The 10561-nt window shown below is 37.8% G+C and overlaps 1 protein-coding gene across 1 annotated transcript in view; it reads left to right on the top strand.

The window, feature by feature from the left end:
* The first annotated feature begins 2623 nt into the window (after window positions 1–2623).
* The window catches only part of slc35d2 (solute carrier family 35 member D2), a 12030-nt gene continuing 4092 nt past the window's right edge, over window positions 2624–10561 (top strand). Inside the window, exons 1-8 of the mRNA XM_079827857.1 lie at window positions 2624–2992; window positions 3112–3145; window positions 3456–3542; window positions 3623–3690; window positions 7762–7833; window positions 9936–10004; window positions 10076–10178; window positions 10416–10508. Of these exons, the coding sequence (XP_079683983.1) occupies window positions 2868–2992; window positions 3112–3145; window positions 3456–3542; window positions 3623–3690; window positions 7762–7833; window positions 9936–10004; window positions 10076–10178; window positions 10416–10508 (651 nt within the window). The 5' untranslated portion in view covers window positions 2624–2867. The remainder of the gene's footprint in view (window positions 2993–3111; window positions 3146–3455; window positions 3543–3622; window positions 3691–7761; window positions 7834–9935; window positions 10005–10075; window positions 10179–10415; window positions 10509–10561) is intronic.

Raw genomic sequence — 10561 nt, 5'->3', positions numbered from 1 at the left:
AAAAATGAAAAATATTACAGAATTTGCGTGCGCTTTTGTCGGCATGAGTAAGATCGGCTATAAGACGCGCAATATGTCTGGAAACATGGAGTGGGGTCAGACGTGATTTTTGTTGAGTGTTGTTTTGCAGAAATCATTTCTTTAAAGTGAATTTCGTTTTCTATAAATTGTATTTTAATTTTGATCAAGGTTTCATCTAATTGCCTGTATATTTAATACATAAGAAGCAAACCAAGAACGCCGGGAATGGATTGACATGCGTAACGAACCCACTGGCCATGTTTCCGCGGCCTTTGAGTAGCCTAAGGCTGAAATAGCGTCTTTCTGTTTTTAATAAATTTTTTGAACATATATGTCTTAATTACAGTGGGCCTATTATAGACAGTTATGATATTTGTGGCTGCACCGGGGTCCATCATTTAGGTTAAAGTTACACGCTTATCATTAGTGGTCCATGGCACCTGCTACCCATGGCTGTTATGAACTGCAGGCTACAATCAATAAATTACAACTATTTCGTGCTATGGGCACTGCCACTGATACAGGGAGTGGATGAGATATTTTTCTGCTTTCAAACAAGTGTGACAAAGGCATGGGCTAAATACATTCTCTAATGTGGATACAGACATATATACACTATACAACACCTTATTAGTAGAAAATACATGTCGTTTTAATGAGAAAAATACGTCGTTTTAACGACATAAGATCTCGTTATTACGAGAAAAGTATGTCATTTTTACGACATAAGATCTCGTTATTACAAGAAAAGATGTTGTTTTAACGACATAATTGAGTGAAAAAAATAATATGTATGTGGCAGCAAATCACCGTAATATTTACATAAGGCAAAATGTTTAAAATCTATCTGAATTGGTAGCCTGTCTGTGACTGTCTTTTCACTTTTTCTTTCTTTATAATTTTGTTAAAGTTATAAAGTTCAGCAAATTTTTGTTAGCTTTTATTTACATCTTAGCCTAGCCTACATGCAAACATACAAAATATTTGGGCCTAAATAAACTCATTTGCCGATGTTTTTGCCGAATAAATAATAAATAAACATCAATCAATCAATCATTAAGTCAATGTGAATAAATAAACAACAAATAATCAATCAACCAATAAGTCAATGTAAAATATGTCCATAAATAATTAAGTAAAACAAATAAGTAAATAAATAAGTGATATAATATGATAAATATATAAAATGTCAATAAATAAAAAAGTTGTTTTTTGGGGGCTGAGGTGGATGATGTGAATCCTTAGCTCTGAGAAACACACTGGCTCTGGAGACAACGGTCACGTGCTCCTAATAAAGCGGGATTATGACTGCAAGCCGCCATCTTGTGGCGGAATCAGGAACGGGAGCATTCTACTGCAGCAAACACCACTTTAAGTGTTCAATGCAAACTAGTCGTTTCATTTGTCAAAGTTGTTCCTTTTCCAAAGACACTGGCATTTTATAATCTTAAAAGTATTCTGTAATGAGCATAAAATATTTAGACTTCAAGCTCAAAGACATTTCAGCAGCAAACATAACACAACTGAGACAAGTCACCATGTTTAAAAGCAACTTTACATACATTCATAATGTTAATGCTTATTTACATTTACATATACAAATATTATTAAACAATAGCCACTGACCATGTACACACCATGTACATGTAAAATAGGACAATTATTATTTGAACTTATTCAACTCGACCAATTAGAATGGAATTTCTTCCACATACGATTTTTCTTCTGCTTTTGTAAATCATTACTGACGGAAAAAAAGTAAAAAGTCATAATTATGACATTAAAAGTCGAAATTGTGTAATAAAAGTCGATATTATATTTTAAAAGTCACAATTATGACGTGAAAAATCTAAATTATGTCATAAAAGTCGATATTATATCTTAAAAGTCAATTATGATGTGAAAAGTCGAAATGATGTCAAAAAGTCGATATTATATCTTAAAAGTCAATTATGATGTGAAAAGTCGAAATGATGTCAAAAAGTCGATATTATATATTAAAAGTCACAGTTATGACATTAAACGTCAAAATTATGTCATAAAAGTCGATTTTATATTTTAAAAGTCACAATTATGACGTGATAAGTCACAATTATGACGTGAAAAGTCAAAACTATGTCATAAAAGTTTATTTTATATTTTAAAAGTCACAATTATGACGTGAAAAGTCAAAATTATTATATACAAAGTCGACTTTTTACAAATTTTTTTCGTTTTTGTGTCATAATTTTGTCTTAGTATGTCATAATTATAAGTATTACAAATATGATAAGATTTACCAAAGAATGATTTTTTTCTTATGGACTCTTTTCACATTTCCTGGTGGTGAATTTTATATATTTTCTCAAATGGCAAAAGATAAACTCCAGTGTTTTCCCAACTTTCAAAAAGAGGGAAAAAACCACCCCTACTAGTTTCTTGTTGATGCAAAGGTAATATAATACAAAGTATAGTGTTATAAAATTGTACATACATGTTTTAAAAATGAAAATATAAAAAACTTTGCATGATGTTGACGACCGTTAAAACGCGTCATCACAATCTGTGAAAAGGGCGGGCTTCCACAAATCACAGACCGTTTCCGCGCCACGGAACCACGCCCACTCCGAGACCCCGCCCCCTACCATGTTAGTTGTCAGTCATTCTACTCTCAGCGCGCTCGTTCTGTGTCGTTCAATTATTAACTGTCATCGTTCCTAAACTAACTCTAATGTCATGAGTGATGATTATATAACTTATGTTTACCGACCAGGTTTAGGGCATTAATAACAGCATGCCCGTCTTCAGACCACCGAAGGAAGAGAAAACTATGAGGACTGAGGGAGACTGAAGAAACCGAAAGAAAGATGACGTTAGACGAAGACGACGATGTTAAACACACTAAACTCATGAGGTTTTTATCCGCCGCGTTTTACGCCTTTTGTTCGTTTTTCATCATCGTGGTGAATAAAAGTATTTTAACTGAGCACAAGTGAGTGTCAACTTCCGGCTTTCATAGTTGAACAACCGGCAGTGCATGTACATATATAATGTGCATACATATTAACATTATGATTAATTAATTATGACGTGTGTTGTTGTAAATTGTAGGTTTCCCTCATTTATGTTTCTTGGAATTGGGCAGGTGAGAAAGATTTTAATTCAAAAAAGTAATTTCATTTCAATAATAATGTTGCAAAAATGTCTTTCACATACGATTATTTGACAGAAAAAAAACAACTTCTGACGTAAAAAAATCATAATTATGACATTAAAAGTCGAAAGTATGTCATAAAAAGTCGATATTATATTTTAAAAGTCACAATTACGACGTGGAAAGTCAAAATTATGACATACAAATCGATTTTTTACATACATTTTCCTCATTTATGTTTCTTTGGATTAGGCAAGTGATCAACATTTAATAATAACACAAGAATTTTGTTTATTCATAGATGACAGCAACAATCATCATTCTGTATGTTGCTAAAATGAACAAAGCGATCCACTTTCAGGACTTTGACAAAAGTATTCCCGGAAAGGTAATGTAATGTGTGTCATTTTGTTTATAATCACACTAACATACTGCTTTGCATATTGATTATATATATTTTTCTTGTAGATTTTTCCTTTGCCATTGCTGTATGTGGGCAATCATGTGACCGGACTGGGAGGAACAAAGAAACTGAGGTAAGAAAATAAGAAACAAGTGTTTTGCATACAAGGAACACTGTACAATGAGTAACATTAGTTTACTACATTATCTAACAAGGAAAGATACTTCTAAAAGCATTTATAAACCTTATGTTAATTGATTTAGTAATACATTATTAAAATCTAAATTATATTATTTAATGGACCTGAGCTGACATGTACTAACCATGAACTTGTATTTCGATTAACTAACGTTAACAAAGATGAATAAAAACTGTAACAAATGTATTGCTCATTGATAGTTAATGTTAGTAACTTAAAGGTACACTATGTAAGTTTTGACTACCAGTGTGTTTAGACTGCAGGGACCATGATCTAAATAAAGTTCTGGGTTAAAATCACATGGTGTGTTCACAACAGACGTGAATGAAGTGTTACGCGCAAGTGATTTACATGTTAAGTCATTCTGCAGCGCGAATGACGCGATTTGCGCAAATGACACGGTGCGAATTGAGCTTTTCGGGCGTTTGATGCGCGTAACGCGTGATTCGCGTGAAACGCACAAGTTGAAAAATCTGAACTTTGGCGGATATTACCTCCGCGTTAACCAATCAGGAGCTTGCTCTAGTAGTGACAACACTGAGGACAAAATCATATGTGGATACCCGGAGCTGTACGATACATCTTCATACTTTATAGAAACAGGAATAAAAGGATCTTGCTTGGAAGAAAGTGAGTGAGGAGGTCGGACAGTCTGGTGAGTTGTAAAAAAACGCTCTTTACTCAATTTGAGCTGTACATATATTAAGACTACAAGCTAGTTAAAGCCGGCAAATTGAGCTTATTCAACTTATTTTAAAACAATCCATGTCAGCCATTTCACAACGAGACGAGCCGCTGGCAGAAGCCCCTCCCATGATGCGAATTCTGTTGTGAAGTGAATGTCACGTGCGAATGAAGCGAGTAAACTCAAAATGTTCAAGCGTCCAACTACGCACAAATAGCGCGATTTATTAGCGCAAGTCGCGTCTGTTGTGAACGCACCGTCAGAAAGGAACTTTTGGGGGTGGGACTTGAACACTGAACATGCTGATTGGTTGACTCCACGCAGTATTTTATTTTAACCACCATTTTTAAAAGTCTGTTGCGGATGGACAATGGCGTTTAAAAAATACCGGTAAAAGTATCTAAAGTAATTTCAGGATGTTTGTCATAATTTTAAATGAGCAGAATACACGTATAACAAAGGGTTATAAAAAATATGCTTTCTTATAAAAAAGTGTTCCTGTGGCTCAAAAAAGATTGTTTTGCGCGCTCCGCTGAGACTGTTTCATATCAAAAGTAACAAAGTGCAAAACTTGCTGCGATTTATTGGACAATCATTCATGATGAAACCTGAAGAGTGACCCACAGTCTCTGTTAAATAAATAATATATGCTTGTCATGTAAGTTTGTGAATAAAAATTAAAACGTGAACAAAAACAGAGCCTATTAAATGGCTAATTATCATTCAAATACGAAAATTAAAATGACGGGTAATAAGTCTAACGCGACCTCGCCGGACTAATTTTCACGGTACTTCAGACCGCGACGGAAACGCAGACAGCAACAGGTCTGAGGGAGAAAAAGTTTCTCGGACAAATTGTTCCGGGTAATTTCGGTGGAACGTTTGTCCCTCTAGTGGTTAAAAAACAAAATTGCATGCATTTTGTGGAAGAACATTGTTTTGGTTGTCCGATAAACTTTTTTCCTCCATACCTGTTGCTGTCTGCGTTTCCATCGTGGTCTAATGTACCGTGAAGAGTAGTCCGGTGATGTAGGACAATACGATATGGAATTCAAGTTGATTCGTCAAACTGTTTTTGAATAACGCAAACAAATTGTACGAAGCGCCTACGAAAATAGACATAAGGCTTTATCTCCGCAACGCTTTATCGTATTCTGACCAAACTTGGTACAGATCATCTCAAGCATGAGCTGAGGCGACATGCTGCGTTTCGGTACAGCGCCCCCTACTGGTCCGGAGATACAAAAAATGCCCTTTTTGCTTATAACTTCTGAACAGTTTGCCCAAAAATCATAAAAACGTCACCTTGTGGTTAAAAGTTATAAAGTACCGTGAAGAGTAGTCCGGTGATGTAGGACTGCGCGCGACTTTCCAGTTCCCTCTGGATTTTGTCCTCGTAATATAAGCTCAATAAAGCCTGAACCTCGTCGTTGCTCCATCTGTTTTTTTTTTTGTTTTTTTTTTCATTGTTGATTCGAATAGCAAACAACTCTCACTGCACGCACCGAAACAGACTTTTAAAATGGTGGTCATCAGGGGTCAACAGGTCATTTACCCATTATAGTGGGTAATTGGACAAATAATGGGTTCGTGGATGGGGGCAAGGGCAGGGTGGTGGGCGGCACCGGTCATCAGGGGTCAACAGGTCATTTTCCCACTTTCGTGGGTAATTTGACAAATAATGGGTTCATGGATGCTGATGGGGCGTGGGGAGGGTGGTCTTTAGCTCAGGATCGCCCCCTAGAGGGGTCCGAAGACCCCTTGTTTTGGGGTAATTGAATGGGACAACTCGGTGCAGAGGTAATCACGAAACGTCCAAACGGGTCATTTATCATCTGTCATCCAAATTCACCGCCCAATGGCAACTGATTAACATGGGCCTTTTTCCAGCTTCCCTCTAAATGTACTTCCTCGTGAGCAGGGACTTTCTGAGGGGGGACATTTTTACCCGGAACTTAAAGGGTTAGTTAACTTTTACCAGGAACTTACCCTCATGTGGTTGGACACCCGTCAGACCTCCGTTCATCTTCAGAACACAAATGAAGATATTTTAGTTGAAATCTGATGGCTCAGAAAGGCCTCCATTGGCTCAATGCACTTTACACTCTCAAGACCCTTAAAAGACACTAAAGACGTCGAAACAAAGTCCATCTCACTACAGTGGTTCTACAATAACTTTATGAAGTGACGAGAATAGTTTTTTTGCGCAAAAAAAAACTAAATAACGATTTATATAGTGATGACGATTTCAAAACACGGCCTCATGAAGCTTCAAAGCATTATGAATCAGTGAGTCGATTCATGATTCGGATCGCGTGTCAAACCGCCAAACTGCTGAAATCAGTTGACTTTGGCGATTCAAACCGCTGAATCGACTCACTGATTCATAACGCTTCAAACCGCTGAATCGACTCACTGATTTATAACGCTTCGAATCGCTGAATCGACTCACTGATTCATAACGCTTCAAACCGCTGAATCGACTCACTGATTCATAACGCTTCAAACCGCTGAATCGACTCACTGATTCATAACGCTCTGAACCGCTGAATCGACTCACTGATTCATAACGCTTCAAACTGCTGAATCGACTCACTGATTCATAACGCTCTGAACCGCTGAATCGACTCACTGATTCATAACGCTTCAAACCGCTGAATCGACTCACTGATTCATAACGCTCTGAACCGCTGAATCGACTCACTGATTCATAACGCTTCGAAGCTTCATGATGCCGTGTTTTGAAATCGTCATCACTATATAAGTCATTATTTAGGGGTTTTTTTGCGCACAAAAACTATTCTCGCCGATTCATAAAGTTATTGTAGAGCCGCTGTAGTGAGATGGACTTTGTAACGACGTCTTTAGTGTCTTTTAAGGGTCTTGAGAGTGTAAAGTGCATTGAGTCAATGGAGGCCTTTCAGAGCATCAGATTTACACTAAAATATCTTCATTTGTGTCTGAAGATGAACGGAGGTCTGACGGGTGTCCAACCACATGAGGGTCAGTCATTAATGACAGAATTTTCACTTTTTGGTGAACTAACCCTTTAATTTAGACCCTGCGTTCGAGTACCAACCCATAATCCTGGGGAAAGTTCCTGCGGTGGAAATGCGGCTCATAATAGTCGAATGCCTTGAACATTCTGACTGCTTTAATATTTAATTCATTAGCTGTGGTAATTGCGTTCAGTGTGTGGTGTAATTCTTTTTGGAAGGATTGATGATGTTGTTGTCAATAAATGTTGAACAAAAAACGTTGCATAGTGTACCGTGTTATACTGTGCCTGACACTGACACTGATGTTCTTGTGTTTTTCAGTTTACCCATGTTCACTGTGCTCAGGAAATTCACCATTTTACTGACAATGATTATGGAATCAAGGATACTGAGGTATATACTCTCATTTATAATATCATCAGGGGTCAAGCACTGAAGGCGTGTAGGCACCTATTGTAATTTTTTCTTCTTCTTCTGCTCTGGAGTCTATGGCCGCCCATAGAAGCGTTTGAGGGAAAGTTATGTAATTTGGCACACCGATAGAGGACTGGCCCAACGTTTACCACAGCAAATTTGGAGTCTCTAACTCCATCCCTGTAGCGCCACCAACTGTCCAAAGTTGCACTCATGCTTAATAACTTTTGAACCGTAAAGGCTAGAAACAAAATTCTCACATTTTCCGTCGAAAAATACTACTTTTCCGAACTCCTCCTAGACCGTTGCTCCGATTTTCACGGAAAATTGAACCAGATCATCTTCAGACCATGCTGACAAAACGTTATGTAATTCAAGTCGATTCGTCAAACTGTTTTTGAATAACGCGCAAACAAATTTTACGTATCGCTTGCGGAAATAGACATAAGGCTTTATCTCCCCAACGCTTTATCGTATTTTGACCAAACTCGGTACAGATCATCTCAAGCATGACCTGAGGCGACATGCTGCGTTTCGGCACAGCGCCCCCTACTGGCCCGGAGATACAAAAAAATGCCCTTTTTTGTTTATAACTTCTGAACAGCTTGCCCAAAAATCATAAAGTTATAATGACATTTTTTAAAAATGCTAATGGCTTTTGACTAAATTAGCCTATTGTCGTGAAACTGGCCTTATTAGATTCCCTGGGTCACGCCGAGAACATGGATACCAATGTTGCCAAAGATGGCCAAGCTTCCTGTCCGCCATTTTGATTTAGTTTAAAAACCTACTTTTCCGAACTCCTCCTAGACCGTTGCACCGATTTTCACGGAAAATTTAACCAGATCATCTTGAGACCATGCTGACAATACGATATGGAATTCAAGTCAATTCGTCAAACTGTTTTTGAATAACGCACGAACAAATTGTACGAAGCGCCTACGAAAATAGACATAAGGCTTTAGCTCCGCAACGCTTTATCGTATTCTGACCAAACTTGGTACAGATCATCTCAAGCATGACCTGAGGCGACATGCTGCGTTTCGGCACATCGCCCCCTACTGGTCCGGAGATAAAAAAAAATGCCCTTTTTTGCTTATAACTTCTGAACAGTTTGCCCAAAAATCATAAAAGCGCCACCTTGTGGTTAAAAGTTATAATGAAGTCGGCACCAATAGCCTCGTGGGTAGTGCGCTAACATATAGCGCTGTTGCGCTTCGGGCGACCTTTCCCGATCCCGTCCCCCTCTCTCTCTCCCTCCCACTTCACTTCTGTCTACCTACTGTCCTATCATAAAAATATAAAAAATTATAATGAAATAAAAAAAAAATGCTAATAGCTGGCCCGGAGATACAAAAAAAGGCTATTTTTGCTTATAACTTCTGAACAATTTGCCCGAAAATCATCGTTATAACGATTAAAAAAAAAAATGCTAATAGCTTTTGACTAATTTAGCCTATTGTCGTGAAACTAACCTCAATAGATTCCCTGGGTCACGCCGAGAACATGGATACCAATGTTGCCAAAGTTGGCCAAGCTTCCTGTCCGCCATTTTGATTTAGTTTAAAAAACATTTTTTTCGAACTCCTAGGGCGTTGCTCCGATTTTCACCAAATTCAAGTCAGATCATCTTCAGACTGTGCTGACAAAATGCGATTGATTTCGTGTCGACAGACGAAACCGTTTCGTTAAGCGCAACAACAAATTTGCCAAATGCGCCAAAGTGACTCAGAGGCTGTATCTCTGCGATGCTTTGGCATATTAACACCAAACTTCGTATGTGTCACCTCGATCTGACCAACACCATAACAATTTGGTCACAGCGCCACCTATTGGTAAAAAATGATAACCCATTAAATCTTTACTAGTGACTGTATTAATGATTTTTCAGGCATTTCGCCTAAAATCATCCTAATATGCCTTTAATTGTTGCAGTTGGTCTGATGCTCCCAGACTTGTTGTGTCTTCTTTGTGCTTTGCAGCTATATTTATATTAATGATTCAAATGATCATAGTTATATTGATTATAATTATTTTGTTATGGGTTAGGTTAGCGTAATAAAAGCTGTTTGTACGTGCAGAAAGAGCTTCCGCCCATCGCTGATCTTCAGTGTTCTGGCTATAGTTCTGGGCGCTCTGGTTGCAGCGAGGTACAGTACACAAATGCTCATAAATCATACGTGTCAATATGCATATGAATAAACACACGGCATGTTTTCAGCTCGGACCTGTCCTTCAATGCAGAGGGTTACACTTTTGTTCTGATGAACGACGTCTTCACGGCCGCCAGCGGAGTTTACACGAAGAAAAAACTGGGAATGGAGGTAATTTATGACAGCATTAGTTATGGATATTTCTGTCAAAACGCCATAAATGTGACGATAACCTTTGCATATCTCATGCATGCATGTTCTTGTCAGATCAGTGTGACTCAATCTTATCAAATAACTAATTAATTTGTACGTTTCGGTTAATAATACACTTGAAAGTCAAACCACACCTTCACAAATCTACAGCCAAACCCTGAACGCAAACACTTCTGTTGCCGTCTGTGTTTCCAGGGTCTTGGTAAATATGGAGTTTTGTTTTATAATGCATTCATCATTATTATACCGACGATCCTGGCGAGCGCATACACTGGGGATTTACGGAAGGTGAGTGAGAACATGAGGGATAAAGAACACAGATGAGATTATTTCACAATAAC

The sequence above is a fragment of the Gobio gobio genome (assembly GCF_949357685.1).
Source record: "Gobio gobio genome assembly, chromosome: 10".
Lineage (NCBI taxonomy): Eukaryota > Metazoa > Chordata > Actinopteri > Cypriniformes > Gobionidae > Gobio > Gobio gobio.
The sequence above is the reverse complement of the archived record's forward strand: the minus strand, read 5'-3'. Positions and strand labels throughout refer to the sequence as shown.